Raw genomic sequence first — 19,257 nt, forward strand, 5'->3', positions numbered from 1 at the left:
AATGAATGTACAAATGCGCTTTACACAATTGATGTGTGTATGGATTGTGATAAGAGTTGTATGAGCCCCTAATAAAATGATTTTTAAAAAAACATGAGCCACTACATAGCAATCTACTTCCTTAAAGATTATGAAGTGCTATCAAGTTAATGGCAGCGAGTGTGTATGGAGTCAGTTGCAACCCACAGCAAAACTACACACGAGAAAATGAAATACTGCGCTGTCCCACCCTCCAGTACCACCCTCAACATCTTTCCTATGTTTGAGTCATTGTTGTAGCCGCTGTGTCCACCCATCTCCTTCAGGGACTTCCTCTTTTTTTTAACCTACTGTTTTACCAAGCATGGTGTCCTCCTCCCGGGACTGGTACCTCCTGATAACATGCCCAAAGTATGGGAGACAGGTCTCCCCATCCTCATTTCTGAGGAGCATTCTGGTTGTACTTCTTCGAAGACAGATTGGTTTGTTCTTCTGGCAGTTCATGGTATGTTCAATATTCTTTGCCAATAGCATTATTCAAATGCGTTGGTTTTTCTTTGGGACTCATTCTTCTCTGTCCAGTTTTCACGTGCATAGGAGGCAATTGAAAATACCATGGCTCAGGCCAGGAGCACCCTAATGTCCACGTGACATCGGTGTTCTGTAACACTTTAAAGAGGTCTTTAAGAGGTTCAGCAGATTTGCCCAGTACAATACCTTGTTTATTTCTTGACTGTTGCTTCCCTGGGGGTTGTAGATTTAAGTAAACTGAACTCCTTAACTCCTTTTCTCCATTTACCGTGATGTTGTGTGGGTGCTTTCCTGAGGACTGTGGTTTTCTTTCCATTGAGGTATAATCTATAATGAAGGCAGGCTGCAGTCTTTGACCTTCATCAGTCAGTGCTTCAAATCCTCTTCACTTTCAGCAAGCAAAGCTGTGTCATCTGCGAATTACAGGTTGTTCTGGGCCTTCCTCCAATCCTGATATCAGGTTTTTCTCTGCACAGTCCAGTTTTTCAGACTCATTGCATAGTACAGAGATTAGACACGTATGGTGAAAGGAAAGAACTACGATGCACACTTTTCCTAATCTGAGACCAGTTTCCCCTTGGGTTCCAACGATTGCCTCGTGGTCTATATGCAGAATACATGTTAACACAATTAAGTTTTCTGGAATTCCCATTCTTCAAAACATTATCCACACCTAGTTATAATCCACACAATTGAATGTTATTGTAACATCTTTTGGGTATTCTTCGATTTCAGTTAAGATCCATCTGACTTCAGAAATGATATCCCTCATGTCATACCCTATTATGAATACAGCTAGAATTTTCAGGCATCTTTTGGGTGATGTACTGCTGTAATTCTTTGCATTATTTTCAGCAAAATTTTTTGTAGGATATTAATGATGCAGTTCAATGATTTACTCATTCTGTTGGATTGCCTTTCTTTGGAATGGGAATAAATATGGGGGATACTTCCAGTCAGCTGGCCAGGTAGCTGTCTTCCAAATGTCTCTAAATATTACAGACTTGGGAACCCTATGGGACAGTGCTTTTCTGATCCATAGGAACACTATGGATTGGGATTTACTGAATTGATTAAAACAGGTTTGGTTTATAGACAATTAAACTGTTTAGTTGGTGGAAAAGTAAAAACCTAGAAAAAGTATCAAACCATTTTTCAACCACTAAAGTATCTGGTTACAAAAATACAGCATTAAAAAAATCGTTTGGGGTTCTAATAAAAACAAGTCATAGTCCTGAAAAGCTATTGGTATTTGGGAAAGAGTAGCTACATGGCTTCTATTTGAAATGAAATAAAGATCTACATTCTATCTGAGTATTAAAAGTTGCATAGTAGGTGAATCCCTAAAGCATAAACACTCAAAATCAATAGTGCTAGGCTAGGAACTGGCATGTAATTATATGACAATCTAGAAGATGATAAAAATCACAGTTCATTTATCATAATAGAGTAAGAGGACTAGCTGAGAAAGATGATATTGCGTTATTCGCCAAAAGGAAGAGGGTGATCTAGAGGGATATGTAGATATGACAGGGTTGGAGCCTGAAATCAGCGAGTGCCGAGAGAGCAACTAGTCAATACTACACTCGAACCAGCAATTTTCTACCTAATGCTAATCGAAGATGACACCTTCTTTTGGAGCTGCCACAGGGAGACAAAGAGATGAAACTGTGGTTGGAGCTATGTGTCCCATGGACTCGGCCGCCCCTCCGCTCCTGAAGCCACAGAGCACATACATGAGGAACACAAACACGGCGCCTGAAGCCACCCAGGAGGTTTCAGGTGCATGACCCACTTAGAGGTTGTGTCAGGAAATAGGTCATTCATTATATGGCAGCAGAATGTTATGGAACATGAGGCCAGTCAGTGAAATCTGCATGTTCTGCATGTTATCATGTTGGAAGTGTCCATGAAATTAAGACAGACCAGACGTTCGTATGCCATACTACGTATAAGTCTCAGGAAGAAAAGCCAGTCAATCTGGCAAAAAGAACAATGATCTTAGGTTACATCAAGCTACCCTTAGAAAACACCCTTTTGGTACACAGTTCACGCTGATACTGGAGAGCTAAGCAAACATTTCCCTCAAGCATTCAAGAAATGCCACCTGCACAGACCCGCTGCCACTGAAGAAAGAGGCATCTTTCTACTGCCCGCCATGAAAATTCTACTTGCAGTGAACACATTCACTCTTAGAGTATTGCAAAACAGGGTCTTTTTAAAGAGCACATCAGTATTTCCTCTTCTTGTGCAAAGTGCTGTTGCTCCACGGTGCTGTGGGGTTGATTTCAACTTTTAGTGACAGCCCCCCTCCACCCCCCGCACGAGAGGAAAACTGTCCCGTCAGGTTTCTGAGGCTGTAACTTCTATGGGAAGGAGCCATGGTAGTGCGGTGGGTTAAACACTGGGGAGCTCACTGCAAGACCAATGGCTCAAACCCACCGGCACTCTGTGGGAGGAAGAAGAGACTGCCTGCTCCTGCAAAGACTTCCAGCCTCAGAACTCCAACCCACAGGCCCAGCTCCCCGTCCTCCAGCATCACCGTGAGCAGGATGGGGCCGACGGCACTGGGCTCTGGAGCTTTATGGACAGGTGCTATCTCCTAGGAGATGAGGATGGCATGACTCCTTGCTGGCATAGTCTGGGTCTCAGTTTTATTCATGGCAGGATTGAAGTTTACTCAATGCCACAAACACTTGTAAAATACACAGGATCATATTACATAGGTTTATTATGGAATTCACAGTATAAACATTTTTAAACAATAGTGCGGGGCTCACAGGTGGTTTCTTGCTTTCAAAGAAACTAAAGTTCCTTTATTTCCTTATTTTCTCACTCGATGCATACATTTTTATCAACTACCTACTATGTGCTAGGCAAAGAAGTGGGTGGAAACACTATGAGAACACCGAGAAGGGTGTAACCAGCAGAGGTTCCCGAAGGCGACTTGGCTTTCAAGATGTGTTGCACTCTAAAGGCACGAAGGAGCAAGAGGAGACTTTCCGGTGGGAAAAGCAGGGCTTGTGGAGGGCGAGGTCTATGACAGGGAGGTGGAGAGCATGTTTCCAGAACACAGAGGGTGCCTGTGTGTGTGGAAGCAGAGGGAGGCTGAGGAGGCAAGTTGGTTATTTAAGAGGGAAGACTGGGGGAAGTACGTTAGAGTCAGCTTGTGAAGGGCCTGGAGGGCTTAATACTAAGTTTTGGATTTGCCAGTCAGCCAAGTGGAGCCATAGAACGTTATTACCCAAGAGAAAGGCATGATCAGCCGTATGTTACAGAATGAGGACTAGCATTAGCATGGTGGTGGCAGAGAGACCAGCTGGAGGCCAAGTGCAATGTTCTAAATTGAGGATGATTCCTGCTCGGGTAGCAGTAGTGGGGATGAGAGGAGGGAACTGATTCCAGAGATACTGGTTCCAGAGATTTTGGAAGTAAAAACATTAAAAAACTAGAGATCTTCTGGATGTAGGAAGGGAATAACAATAGTAACCACAGATAAAATTCTAATTTAGAAAGAAAAATTCGGACATGACATACATATTCTTAAATTATTACACATTGGGTGGCAAACTGCAAGGTCATCAGTTCGAAACCACAAGCTGCTCCTCGGGAGAAAGACAAGGCTTTCTACTCCAGTAAAGAGTTACAGTCTCAGAACTCCCCACGGGCAGTTGTATCCTGTGCTATCGGGTCACTATGAGTCGGAATTGACTCAATATTAGTGAGTTTTGAATTATATAAACATACTTGCTTAATTTACACTAAAAAACCCCACAAAAACAAAACTAAAAATTTACAAGAAATGCCATGAACATTTTATTTGCTTAAAATACTTCTCATCAAGAGTCTAACTAGACAACAGAATTACTTCTGTTATAAAAGATGTGATGGTTTTTCAAATAGGAATTATATAAGAGACTAATAATTAATTTCCTCATCCATTCATTTATAAATACAAAATCATGCTAACCAGTTTTTTACCCCAAAGGCTTAAGCCACTGAAATTACATTACAGTAAGAGGGAAAATCATCCAAAGAAAAGGGTAGGTTATTTCACCATACTACAGGCAAGGTTAATTTCAAAGTGAAATGGACAGGATACCCCAGCATTTTCCAGCAGACGGAGGGACAGACAGACAGAGAGGAAATCTTGGATTGGATGGCTGGAGGGGATTGCGCTTCTGGAGGTACCTGGGCTGGAGTTGGAGGGAGGCAGCTACAGGCCTGGTGAATGTTAGAGGGAGCTGGAGGAGGCCTGCCATGCCTGGGGAGTCTGTGCACCTGCGTCTTAGAATAACACTCCTTTTCTCTGACCCGCTGTGGGGACGAAAGCTAGGATAACGCCGCCCTCCCAAACAGGCCTCCCTGCACCTGCCCAGGGATTTATTTAGCATATATGTTTTACTGTACCTTTTTCTCCTAAGAGATTAATAAATAAATGGTAGTTATTAAACATAGTTAGCATTATCTAAAAGCTTGCTTTGGGCCATGTCCTACGCCGGTCCCTCCCATATACCAGACCCCATGCTCCTTGCTGCCATCCTTCTCTTAGAAGGAAGCACCCTCTCTGTCTCCTGTCCCTGAGGACAGCTGGGTCCCAGCCTTACCTGATACAGGCCTAGACCCCCTCCCCGTATACGACAGTATACCACCATGTACCTACAGTGAGGGTACTGCTCAGCCCCCGAGGCAGAGTCTTGGTCAGTTCTAGGCTCGAGCGCCAGCTCCAATTGCCATCGATGTTCCCAGAGTTGTAGGGGCTATATTCCCCCTACCCCCAGGAGCTGGCTTCCCCTTTCTCCTCCTCACCGCCAGTGCGCTCACAACCACGTGTGATCCTTGAATGGATGCTGCTTTTACTTTTAAACTGACTGTAATTGGGGTGAAGGTCTAGAGACCAATTTTACATTCAGAATTTCACACACATCTAGTTTCAACTCCCGCATTACAACCCCTTCTATGCATCACCGCTTACCCTGCTTCCTCCCGTGTTCCCTGTTTCCATGCTCCTTCTTTCTCAGCCCTCTGAATGCTTGGCAAATGCTCCCTTTTGATCTTAAAGACTGTTCTCAGTCCCACAGTGGACGGCCGTGGTCTGGGGATCCACCAGTCTCGAATCGCCCGGAAAACCTGGTCTCCCTTACGAGGCTGAGTTCTGTTCTACATTTTCCTCCCACTCTATTGAGGACCTTCTAATATGGCCCTTTCTGGAGCCGTTGGTAGGAGTAGCAGGTGGGCACCATCTAGTTCTTCTGGTCTCAAGGGTATGAAAACTGACGTTTGTGTGGTCTTTTAGACCATTGGCTAAAATAGCTTCCATTTTGGGAATCTTTTGATTGTCATCACTCTTCTTTTTCTGTACAGGCAGGGCTGCACTTTAAGCAGTCACTTATAAGCATGTGAGGCCCCGTCGTGACTTGCCAAAAGCAGATGTAGGACATTGTCTTTGTGAACTCTGTTATGCCACTTGATCTCGGTATCCCCAAGGCTAGAAGTGGTGGACTCTGCTGGGCCTACACAGTGAAGCAGCGAATGGCGATGAAGCAAGGTGCCACAAGAAGCAGTGCTTTGTGCCGATTAAGGACGTAGATGCTGAAACCCAGCTGCTGGGATCTGATAAAAGCAGTGAGCCTTGGGCAAGTTCCTTACTCCCATGCAGGTTTCCTCATTTGCAAAATGGGAAAAACTAGGATGAAATGAGTTCCTATTAGCAAAGAACTTGCGATGTATACTGGTACAGATAAGAACTGGAAACACAGGGAATCCAGGACAGATATACACTTCAGGACCAATAATGAGAGTGGTGATACCAGGAGGGGAAGAGGAAGGTGGGGTAGAAGTGGGGAACCGATGACAAGGATCTACATATAACCCCCCTCCCTGAGGGATGGACAACAGAAAAGTGGGTGAGGGGAGATGTTAGACAGTGTAAGACATGAAAAAATTATAATAATTGATAAATTATCAAGGGTTCGTGAGGAAGGGGAGGCGGGGGGTGGGGGTGGGGTGGGGATGAGAAGCTGATGCCAAGGGCTTAAGTAGAAAGAAAATGTTTTGAGACCAATGATGGCAACAAATGTACAAATGTGCTTGACATAATGGATGGAAGGATGGATTGTGATGAGTTGTATAGCCCCCAATAAAATGATTTAAAAAAGCAAAAAAAAGAGTTTGGAACCACACAAAGCACAGAGATCAATCTTTATAAGTGCTTGTTAGATAAATATTGCTGGTCGCATGTTACAACAAAGCCTTTCCAGTGAGACAGCTAAGGAATGAACACCACCATCCCGAGCTCCATTTTACCACAAACAGCTCTCCATGCAGGTCTGTCCCACAGAGGACGACCTTGGCACCTACTCTCCAGGGCACTGCTCATTTTTCTGCTTCCAATGAGCCATGAAGCAGTGTAGGCAGCAGCATGAAGGTTCGGCAAAATCAAAGAATGAGGCTTACAATCAATCCCCTTCCTACCTCCAATGTGTAGTGCAAACTTTCTTTAAAAGATACCCATGCTGCTTTAAAAGATACCCATGCCTGGGCCCTATGTTTACTTAAGAAAAAGCTTTCCCAGGATTTGAGTAAATCTGAAGCACATTTTCTAACCACTGACCTGCACGTAGTGTTAAGGGAAAAAACAAAAACCCAACTCATAGCGACCCTATAAACAGTAGAGTAAGTTGTCCAATAAATATGCACCTATGGAATGGAAGCCTAAACCACGTGTCTTTTTGTGGGGGAGGCGGACAAGGGAAACAAGGGGTGAGATTATTTTTTGTGCCCCTTGGGTGCTAGCTCTGTTCGATGCCCGTCAGGTCCTGGAGGCAGGTGGCTCCACTGGGTGTGGGCTGTGGGGTGAGTACACAACGCGTAGCGGACAAGGGAGAAAAATCCTAATTACGCATTTCCTACTTTTTCCACAAGTCCTCGCGTTTCTCCTTTCTTTCAAGCACAAAATGCCATCAATTAATTTTAGATTTTAAAAGGTAACAGCTCAGTTCTCTTCTAAAGTTCATATTTGGGAATCACATACATCTCTGTGTTTGTAGGAATTTACTTGGTTTGGGGATTTGGGTATCATCCATAGGGGAGGATCAGGAAGGATGCCAATGTCTTCCTACAAAACTTCTTCACCTCAAATTACGATAGTGGTATCCAAGAAGCAGGGGGCAGCACACTCCCTGTAGCAAGGCAGGGAGTCACTGTCTTTGCCCTGGCAGCCCATCCCTCCCTATTGTAACCACTCCGCTCTGCCCCAGACAATCAGTAAACCAATGAGTACAGTTGTGCTCCAATATAACTTTATTTGCAAAAACAGTGGCTGGCCTGAAGGCCATAATTTGATAACTTCTACCTACAAAAGTGTTAACATCCCAATGAGAATCTGTTTGTAAACACTAAAGGCTTCTTATCCAAAATTTATTTGCGTAAAATGTCGTTCTTCTCTAGAATATAAGATTCGCGCAGCAGGACTCAGTGAACCCGCAAGTAGTTGGGGAAAAGTACACGGTGACCTAGCTTCAAGATCCATACTTACTCCCAAATGAACTTGGCGCTTTACACGCAATCATCATGAGGATGCTGTGCTGGAGGGGAGCTTAGAGATCCCAGACTACCTGGTGCGGACCCTCGAATGAATGGCAACATTGTGATAGACGCCCTCGGCCCGTCCAAGGCATGAACAGAGAGGACAGCTCTCTCAGCTCTGGGGTCTGACTCTTTCCTCTTTCCAAGAAGGAGCAGCAGCCAACCAGCCACAGCTCTGCAGGAATTAGCTGTTTCAGGCATGTTATTCTAAATGGTCTTGGCTTAACCCCGAAACAAATTTTTGCTATTTACCATGTTCATTGGGGGGTGAGGGGGGTGGGGGAATCAAGACAAACAAAAGCCCCAAAGGCCTCCTTTCTCAAATTCAGACTTGAAAGCATGGGCGTAGTTATTTGCTCCTTTCTGAGGTGTGCTATATGAGAATGGCATGCTTTTCCTATGGCATTTGGGCACTTGGAAGAAGTAGCCACCAAGAGTGGGTTTGGCAGCGAGCTTCCATCTACTTGGGGACCACAAGAAGTCGGCGCCCTAGTTAAACAACCAAACCCAAACAAGCAACCAGCACACACCAAAACCCAGCAATGCACATGAGGAGTTCTAAGACAGAGACAGCCAAAAAAGCGCTAGCTTTGCCAAAGGCACTCTCGTCTCATAGAAGGACTCAATCCCTGCATAGAGTTTTAGAGCTAGAAGAGGCGGAAGAGCGAATGTTAGTGTCTTTCTTAGACGAATTAAGCAACTTCCTGGAAACTTAGGTGTAAATTTCATCCGATTTAGCAGGAAGTCAGGCACTATTAACCAGGCGCTTAATTCCAGTCCGTGTATGAACCCAAAGAAGCCTCGGAAGCGCCGGGAGTTACGTGTTGGGCCACTGACTGCAAGTGGACGGAAGCCCAGCCGCTCCCAGAACGGAAACCGTGGCAGTCGGCTTCCATAAAGATGTGCAGCCTTGCAAACCCGCTGGGGCAGTTCCACTCTGTCCTGTGTGCTGGAATGGACTCAGGGCAATGGGCTGGGATTTGAAGGTTTAGAGGGTCCCGGACACGTAATACCCCACACTCGTTCAACTCAGTGAGTTGAGGCCCCAGTGCTGCCCTTGAAACTGGATTGAAGCAAAATGTGCATGTCACCCAAAGCCGGGTGATCCCCGCTGAAATGAGCCGCTTTCACCGCAGAGTGGGCAGAGATGGTGCTGTGCCTGCACGGTTTTGCCTCTCAGGCTCCCTCGGGGCCTGCCCTCAATTGCTCAGAGAGCTCGACCCCAGATAAAGACCAGTGAGTTCAGCAGTAATGAAGGATACTGTCAAATTAATTAACCCATGCCTTTGTCCCCAGGAAAACCAAAACTATACCCACAACACCACTCTAACATCAGTACTGCTGCTTACAGCCTCACCCACGCTCTGTCCACCACGGGGGCCCAGGAGTACCAAAGACTGATTCAGTCCCACCTACTGAAGCTGCCAACAGGCATGGCTAAGCCTGTTCACAGCAACATATTTTACGATACTACGAAGTGAGTGCATGCGCTCTCCAAAGCCCAGCACCCCAGATCACCCCAGGTAGTTAAACCGGGACAAGCTGGAGAACGCCAGCTTATCCATTCACATCCCTTATAGTTACCCTTTTGGAATGGCAGGGACGAAACACTAGACAAATGCTGTAGGATTTCAGTAAGCCATTTAATAAATGGCCCTCCTTAACATACCGGCTCAGGCACCCTTCTCTGGGAGACCCCCACAGCACCCAAATGCTCCCCGATACATGTCCACAGTGCCTCTGTGGAGGACTCAGAACGATTTCTTCACACCGCGGGGTGCGGCTCCCACTCCGCGTCGAAGCATTGCCCTCCGTCCCATTTCTGACTCCGAAGCAAACAAGACCCTTAATGGACCACAGGACTCCCTCAAGGGCAACGCGGCCAAGGCCCTTCTGTGAGCTCGCAGCATAAGCTGATGTCATCTGCGACGAGAAGCTGACTTCTAGTTATAAACTGCACCCTTTCACTCTGCCTTCCAAGGGCACGTATATCACACGCTGCACGTTTGCTCGTACACGACCTCGTGGAGTGGGCTCCCATCCATTGCGTCGGGAGGGGCTTCCAACGGCACCCCACCACCCAGCTCGGCCTGTTGAAATCTGTCCACCACCACCACCACCTCTTAGTTGGTCCTTGGGAGGATGGCTACAGATGGCCACCCTCTCGCGGCGTCTGGTTCATCACAGCAACTTTGACAAGGAGCAGATGACTCGCAGGGCCCTTCATGAGGCTTGGGATCAAGCGTCCCACTTCTTTGTATTTCCACCCCTGATACAGGCCCTTAATAAAGGCTTATGAATGTCACTGCTTCAAAGGGGCCGGGATGGAAGCGGGCGGTTTGCTTTGTTTAACTCTTGAAGTTTCTCATTCATCATTTGGGCCATGCTCGCTGTATGCTATTTAATAGCGTTCGCATTTCGCAAACACTAGGAAAAAAAGCTTTTGGTGGAGGTGAAAGTACACTTGATCTTGCTATTTATTTATATTTAGTCTGCTGACTTCTCAAAAGAACGGCGAGGCGACTCGTACGCCTGGGAAAAGGCAGAATACTGCAATTCCTTTCCGTCTACTTCCCTCCTCTTCCCAGTTCCGGCACCTCTCATTCTTGGTCTGTACAAAAGCCTCGCAGCGGCTCTCCGAGCTCTGAGGTCTGGCCCCTCCGCACCCTTTCTCCACGTTAAAATCTGGGGACGCTGCGGAGAATCTGCATTTGTTCACGTCCATCCTTGTCTGCCCTTCCTTGCTCTTTCAAGAGATGCCTCTCGTGGTCTACCTTTCCAACCAGATGGCACCCTTGTCCCTCCAGCCGTCTTGCCTCCCCGGAGGCATATGGGACCTCTCAGCTCCTTCAAGTTCTGTTTGCCTTCATCTAAAGGACTTGTTCCAAGTGACTTTGTCAGTAACTGGCCTGCTCGGCTGTTTCCCCCGCCTCCACCTGACTCAATTCCTGCTCAGACTTTAAGTCTTTCTCCAGGAAGCCTCTCCAGAGTGTTCTACGTGCTCCTTAGAGAATTATTGATCCTACTGCCTATGTTCACTTGCTCTATCCCCAAACTGAAGTCCGTGGGTGCTACAAATGGGCTAGTGGAGAGGATGGTAGTTCAGACTAACTCCTGGACAAACAGGCCTGGGTGATGTGCTTCTGAAAAGTTGCAGCTTGGAAAGTTCCGCGGAGCACAGTTCCACTCTGCATGCATGCATGGGGCTGTTGTGAGTTGGACAACCGACAGCACACCAAGCCACTTCCACTGAGTGGATTCCCACTCAGCGTGGGCCTTTAGGATGGGGTAGCGTGGGCCCATAGGGGTTCCACTGCTGTAATCTCTATAGAAGCTGAAGGCTACATCTCCCTCAGGAGGGTTCAAACCGTCAACCTTTTGGCTAGTAGCCAACTGCTAAACCACTGTGCCACCAGGGCTTGTAACAACAGCAATCCCTAAATGACAGCATGAGTTAGGAGGGCAACCATTGCATCTGCTGATTCACCTACTCCATCCCTCTGCAGGCTGCCTGGCTCCTGGCTGTGCATGCTGAAGAGTCCAACCAAGGGATCCTACTGATGAGGTGTGATTTATAATTCTGTCCCCTCCAAAATGTGTCAGTTCAAAGAACAGAATTTATAACAAAATACTGTTTCAGTTGAGGACGTACCCACCGAAACATGAAGGCGGCTGTTGGCTCTGAGAAAACAGAAATTTCCCCTCCCACAGTGACTCCTGAGGAACCACCCACAGCTGGGCCCATCTCCCACATGACTCAGACACGCTTCGGTAGCATGTTCTTGACAGATAAATGGAGTCTCTGTTCAAAAGGGAACTCAGCTGGGACAAAACCCTAAAGCTTGCTCTAAGACAAATCTCATGTTGTAAGCCCCAAGTGAACAGAGAACTCCACAATTTAGATTCATGCCTAAAAGGGCTGCCAGCCCCAAATGATGCTACTTCATACCTGCAAAACCACAGGCCAATTTACGAAACGGAAGGAGGTCAACTTCGTATCTTGGGAATGCCCCAGAGGACTGAGAAAGCATGGGTCTGGGAGGCCGGAATCTTGTCATTGGAGAGGTGCGTGCTGTATGGAGTCAAGTGATGGGCCAGGCCTGGGGTTCCAGCTCAGGCAAGAACTGAGTGTATCTGCCCCGTACCCTGGTGGAGATTCCAGTCTGATCAAATAGACACTTGGAGGATGGACTTTCAAAACATATCCTTTTGCTAAATTCTAAGTACACCATGCTCAGCTACTAAATTAAACCCAGCACTCATGGGATTGGGGAGTAAGGCATCATTTCAGCTACTTCTGCACGTCAAAGGAATTTTTTTAACCATATTTTCCAGAATCAACAGATTGATGACACTAAAGAGTGGGTAATGTTTCAACATTAAAACCAAATGACGAAGGGCTTGGTTTTCATTATATCCTTACTCAGCTAGTAACCACCCCCAAAACAAAACCAAAGAACTACCCTTTGGGGTGAGATTCTTCTACTTTCAAGAACAACTGTGTTCAATCTTATTACCTGGTGCCTAAGAGGTGCTCAATAAATATTTGTTGAACAGAAAAGCAAAAAAAAAATTACTGTAAAATATGTTGTCAATTTTAGATCTGTTCTTCAACTTCTTTTTTTCACTCCTCTCTTAGGGCAAAAACATGCGCGTTGTCTAGGCTTTTGATGATCATCTCCTTGTCTGAACTTGGGTGGAAAAGTTACTTAACTTTGGGATCATGTTCCTCATGTAAAATATAAAACCCATGTCTCAGTCACTCAGGCTCAAAGGATCCATACAGTAGGCAGAAAGTTACTAGATTCTGCGCAGCCGATAGTTTTCTTTTTCTTTTTTGTTTGAGTCTCTTCACCATCCACACACTCCTACCTCCCAAAGAAAGCTCATGCCAAAAATAAATTGAATCTTGAATAAAAAGTTAGGGATTTTCCTATGTAGCCTCGATTCAGCAATATTAGTAATCAATCCTTGGAAATTTTTGCTTACTCTTTTGGGGCCTTGGTGTTTTTTTTCCCCACTTAACAACGAGTGAGTGTCCAAGTACCCCCTCAATGCAAGAACACTTTGTTCTATTTAACTGGCATTCGATGATGCTCACCTTCCCGACACGACCACAGAAGACAAAGAGGGAGCATAAGCAAATGGGGTGAAGAAATCTGATGGTGCTCGGCTATCAAATGATATAGCATCTAGGGTCTTAAAGGCTTGAACATAACCAAGTGGCCATCTATCTGAGAAGCAAGAAAGCCCACATGGAAGAAGCACACTAGCCTGTGTGATCACGAGGTGTCAATAGGATCAGGTAACAGGCATCAAAGAACAAAAAATCATATCATTGTGAATGAGGGGGAGTGTGGAGTGGGGACCCAAAGCCCATCTGTAAGCAACTGGACATCCCCTTACAGAACGATCAAGGGGAGGATATAAGTCAGTCATGGTGAGGTATAGCACCAATGAAACATACAAATTTCCTCTAGTTCTTTAATGCTTCCTCCCCTTCACCCCACTATCATGATCCCAATTCTACCTTACAAATCTGGCTAGACCAGAGGATGTACACTGGTACAGATAAGAGATGGTAACACAGGGAATCCAGGACAGACAAAACCCTCAGGTCCAATAATGAGAGTAGCAATACCAGGAGGGGAAGGGGAAGCTGGGGGAGAAAGAGGGAACCAATCACAATGATCTACATATAACCCCCTCCCTGGGGGATGGGCAACAGAAAAGTGGGTGAAGGGAGACATCGGACAGTGTAAGACATGAAAAAATAATAATAATTTATAAATTATCAAGGGTTCATGAGGGAGGGAGTGTGGGGGAGGGAGGGGAAAAATGAGGAGCTGATACCAAGGGCTCAAGTAAAAGGCAAATGTTTTGAGAATGATGATGGCAACAAATGTACAAATGTGCTTGACACAATGGATGGATGGATGGATTATGATGAGTTGCACGAGCCCCCAATAAAATGATTGAAAAAACAAAACAAAACAGAGTAAGTGCGTACCACTAGAGCATTTAGATTCTGCACGGTGCAGAAATCTGCCCTACATGTTAGCTAACAGGAGTTTCTGTGATCAGAAATGAAATGAACCTCAATTTCCTTTCAAAGGGAAGGCCTCTAAATGACAACCTGAAGGAAAACAAGGCTTTTGAAAATAATTTGTATCAATCCACTAAGTCAACAAAATGGCGACCGGGGCTCTCAAAGCAACAGAAGCCCCCCTCAGCCCTGCCCCCACATTCACCCTCAGGACACCTGGAGCTTCCCCACCAGGATGCACGGAAAAATAAATCTAGGGATTCTAAGCAGTGTCACAAATAACAAATCGATCATTTGAACTAAGCAAAGCCAGTTGGTGCAGTATGTTAAATCTATTGGTTAGCTTAATTTTTTTTCAACCCCTGAAATATACCCAGTCAGCCAAACAAAGAACTACTAGGATTGTACACGACCAAAATGTCTACGTTTTCATACATACCCAACGCTCGACTGCCACCTAGTGGTACGATGCACCTTGTACATAAGAAAGTATGAGAACATTCATACAGTATACCTAAATTTACGCAAGATAGTAGCTTTAAAAACAAAATACAGCAACCGAAGCTGTTTCCTCTGCTGTTCACCATTCCTTCAGGGGAACTGAAGAGCACACTCATTCTCCTCATCGGTTCATTTTCCTCAGAGGAGTTTGGGGAGTGGTTTTACTACAGATGAGTCAACCTGACCTTACAGCTTGTGAATAATACTTCACAAAGGAGCAGTATTACTTCTACTCATCTTACTATGCATTCATGATTTAATAAGATTGCCCCCAAAGTCTGTTCTCATTCCCCAGTTTTCTTTGAGCTGCTCTTGATTTTCAGTTCTGCATGAAAAGTCATCAAAGGGACAACCTTACCCAAAGTCCACATTATATGGAACACATGACTTCAGTTAGAACCAGTTACTAAATCCTGGCCATTTCCAGCTGTCTCTTCTAGCTCACCCTGGGAGAATGATAGGTCACATTAATTGGTACTCTGTCATACAAGAAGACAACAGTGATGATCAGTGGCATCCTTAGTCATGTCTTATTCACCAGAGGGATCCCACTCACACCTCAGTGCCTTCCAGCGGGCACCCCCTTTCTGGTCATGCAAACAAGGCTTCCTACCTTCCTGAACTTCTCCATTTGCTTGTAGAGGTCTGGATCCAGCTCCGGCGACACATCCTTCATCCACAATAACGCCCCTCTGTACTCCGTCCGGCACTGCTCCATGCGGTTCACTGTCAGCCAAGTGTCCGAGATGGCCCGGTGCCGAAACGTCTCCACTTCTTGGTGAAAGCGACACAAAGGATTTCTCAAGGCCAATCTAAACAAGAGGGTAAAGCCACAATCTTGAAACTAAACTGGCTAGCAGTTTAAATCCTTGAGAGTTCACTAATCTTTAAGTTCCGAGCCTTGAACATTGCCAGGAACATAGAAGATGCTCTACTGTAACAAGAAATGAACGTGAACTCATGAGTGTGTCGGATATAACTGCCAGTGGTTCACTGTGATGTAGCTGGGCTACTGGGAAGGACCTCATCCAGGCGGCTGGGCAGGTCTCTTACCTGGCCAAGTGGTCATTTGAAACTAGAGCCAAACCTGTGTGAATGGACGAAGATCACGGGTGAACATTTCACCTTGGGCCGCTAACTGTGAAGTCCCCGTCCCAAACCACCAGCTTGCTCTCAGGGAGAGAGATGAGATCTTCTACTCCCGTTAAGAATGACAGTCTCGGAAACTCACAGGGACAGGTCTGCCCTGTGCTATGGGGTCGCTGTGAGTCAGCATCAACTCGTTGGCTTTTGGTTACTGTTGGTCACCCCTGGCGTCCTACTCCTGTGAAGCCTAGTTCTTCTTGAAGGGATGGAAGGATGTTGGATGGGTGTCTCCTCAATGGGCTAGGCCCATGTATATTCCTCCCCGCTGCCTCCGGCAGTCCCCAAAGTGGAATGAGGCATCAACAGAATGCTTTTTATTTGATCTAGGCAGGAGAAAGCACATTTACGGAGACTATGCTACAGGGTGGCACTTTAAGATTAGGTTATTTGATTTGATTCTCTTTTAAAACAATAAAACACAATAAAGTTTAGGGATATTATCACAGGAGGTGTAGAATAGTAATAATATTGGCGGTAAACTATATAGTCTCATTCATTTGGCAAGAATTTTTTCAGACATATCAAACTTTGGAGAAGATACTTATTTCTTGGTGGGGCCGGGGCTATTTTTCCTTTCTTCTTCCTACCCCAAATGAACCAGGTCCGATAGATTGCACTCTTAAAAATAGACTGTTCTCTGTTAAGTTTCATAGCACATATTCAAAGTATAAAACTAAGAGGAGTATTTCGGTTTAAATGGAAACTTACGTAGCAGAAGGGAGCAAGGCTGGAATCAGCTCTTGGCTGTTCCAAGGCTGGAATCAGCTCTTGGCTGTTCCAACGCCATCTGAGCTGCCGTAGATGGAGGCAGCACTCTGAGACGACAGAGGGCACAGTGCATTTCAGTTGTTTCACATTTTTTCCCTTCTGACTTTCTCCAGAGGGAAAACTAAGATAAATCATTGAGATAAGAAGATGCACCTCAAGATTCTAAACAAGCATCCTTCTTGGATGCCTAGGGCAGCACACTATTTAGAAGGTTTTATTCAACTCTGTAAAATGGCATTGAGATGGCCTTGCCCACAGTGACAAGGCCAAAAGGTAATTAAGAAAAGCCAACATTTCCAGAAATATGGACACGTTTTTATCTTTTTTCAATTCCCCCTGTCTTGCATGTTCATGGAGATTATCTGTGGGACTCCTAGGGATGGGTTGCAGGCATGCATCCTGGTCTTGAACCAAGAGGAGGAACCGCAGTAAGAAGACATAAACAAACGGATTTTTTAATGTTTAACGAATTGAGTAAGTGCAGTTTCTGTACTTGAATATTTTTGGAAACCAGTTACAAATTATTTAGGAATAATTTAGCCTAATATTTGGGGGGCTTTTTAATTGCTAGAAGAATTGTTCTCATGTACAGAGAACAACTGTCTGGTTATTCGAGCCATGCTTGAGTTAAAAGCGGATTGTAAGAAAACCACAAATAACCCAATCGAAAATGGGCACCAATACAAACAGCCAGTTTACGAAAGTTGACATCCAGGCGGCCAACAATCATGTGAAGAAATACTTGAGTTCTTTTGCCATAAAAGAAATAGAAATTAAAACAAGGAGATTCCATCTCACTCTGAAATCCTTAGCAGAATTCAAAAGAACAAAAAACAGAAAACAATACATGCTGGAGAGGATGTGGAGAGATCGGAATGCTGGTGGGATTGCAGAATTGTACAACCATTCTGGAAAACAGTATGGTGTTTCCTTACACAAATGAGAATAGAAATAACTCATGATCCTGAAAGCTCTTTGCTTGGTATATATAATCTAAGGAAATAAAGAATAAAATACAAACAGATCTATGCACACCCATGCTTATCGTAGCAATTTCTATAATAGCAGAAAGATGGGAACAAATCAAAAACCCTGTCTGTGGAGAAGCGATAAATAAACCTTGTGCGTATACACAAATGGAATATGACGCACCCTTCAGCAGCAGTGATGAGTCTGTCAGGCACCTCATGACGTGGACAAAGTGAGAGAACATTACACTAAAGAAATTGAGTCCATTTTATAGCGATAACTATTTTGTGACACCAACATTTTTTTTAAAGGGAAACAGTGGCTTTCACACCAAAGGGAAATACTTTGAAAACTATGCTGAGGCCAGGGGCTGGGGAGAGGGAGTGGGGAGTGGGGCGCACGAGGAGGGTGGACGGGAAAGCGAAGAAGAAGAAAGAACCCCGCACAAGGGGGGTTTCCTGGGATGCTGTCCCTGTTCTGGGCAGCGACGCACAGTGTTTTATATTCCATAACAAAAAGGGAAAATAAATAAATGCATTTTACAATTTTAACTTAATATTATTATTTTTTATTAAATAGAAGTCAGCCTTGGAAACCGTCCAGATTCCTCACCCATCAGATGTGCACCCTGGTCTGAGTGGTTATAAAAGGGGGGAAATTAAAATTGGATCTGACTTAAATTGGAGTGACAGTGACACACGAGCTAGTTCAAACAAACAAACAAAAATTGTGACAAAGCTTCCTAAACATGTATGTGCATGGGAACCATCTGTATATCTTGTAAAAAAATATCGAGTCAAACATAGTTTAAGTCTGGAGTGGGCCTAGATTCTGTATTTTCTAACGAACTCCCAAGTTATGCTGCTGCTCCAGAGACCATGTTCTGAAGAGACGGTGCAGGACATCTTGAACACCTTCCTTCTGAAGCTAATTGGCCCCTGGAGAGCTGAGAGGCCACTCTTCAATGTGGTCTCATGAGGCTCCTGCTTTAATCAGCTGCTGGGAGGGAACCAGATTGATTGTTATGAGTTATGCTGAAGGTCAAATATGAGCCCAGGACAGCGTTCAGAGTGATCGACACATGTCATCTCCTCTGTGAACAAGAATAAATACATTTAAATGTTTTAAAAAGTTAACAGGACTGCCCCTCCCCCCAGAAGAATTTACTTGAGAGGACAGCAATGAAGCTGCAGCTAGGGGAGAGGGGCATGTCTGATCAGAGCAAATGGGAGCACTTAGGGGGAGGAAGAGAGAGTGGAGCACATCCTGACCCACCAGGCCTGGAGGACGACATCCCAGCTCTGAACAGCCAATGGACAGAGTGGACAATATGGCTGATCCCACCACGAGACATGCTGTCCCTTGATAGCCCCGGGCTCTAAGGGGGACAACACTGGAGACTCAGTGTCGGAACTGGCCCAAACTGCCCCTTAAACACTGAGGCAAACCACAAAAAGCGTGCAGCAGAGCGACCATGTTCTGTGGAGAAGCGAGCAGGGAGCCCCTGGGGGAGTACAAAGGACAGACTCTGGGGCCAGAGCATGGTACCCCATTGGTCCTGACTGAAGGACACGCCTAGAGATCAAAAATCAGACCTTGATCTATATACAGTGAACCCTCGCCACTTCGCGCTTCGACTTCCACAGCTTCACTCTATCGCGGTTTTTGCGTAACAGCGCATGCTCTGTCATTACTGCTACTGATTGGCTCATACTGTACACGCTTGATGC

At 45.3% G+C, this 19,257-nt stretch overlaps 1 protein-coding gene across 3 annotated transcripts in view; it reads right to left on the reverse strand.

Annotated features, from left to right (window-relative positions):
• ICA1 (islet cell autoantigen 1) overlaps positions 1-19,257 on the reverse strand; it is a 128,056-nt gene that overhangs the window by 89,544 nt on the left and 19,255 nt on the right. For all 3 annotated transcript variants that reach the window (XM_030885168.2, XM_045288624.1, XM_030885169.2), the window contains exon 5: positions 15,258-15,456. In XM_030885168.2, coding sequence (XP_030741028.1) covers positions 15,258-15,456 — 199 coding nt within the window. The remainder of the gene's footprint in view (positions 1-15,257; positions 15,457-19,257) is intronic.

Source organism: Echinops telfairi, unplaced genomic scaffold (assembly GCF_000313985.2).
Source record: "Echinops telfairi isolate 266 unplaced genomic scaffold, ASM31398v2 ScPeMD7_23;HRSCAF=83, whole genome shotgun sequence".
Classification (NCBI taxonomy): domain Eukaryota; kingdom Metazoa; phylum Chordata; class Mammalia; order Afrosoricida; family Tenrecidae; genus Echinops; species Echinops telfairi.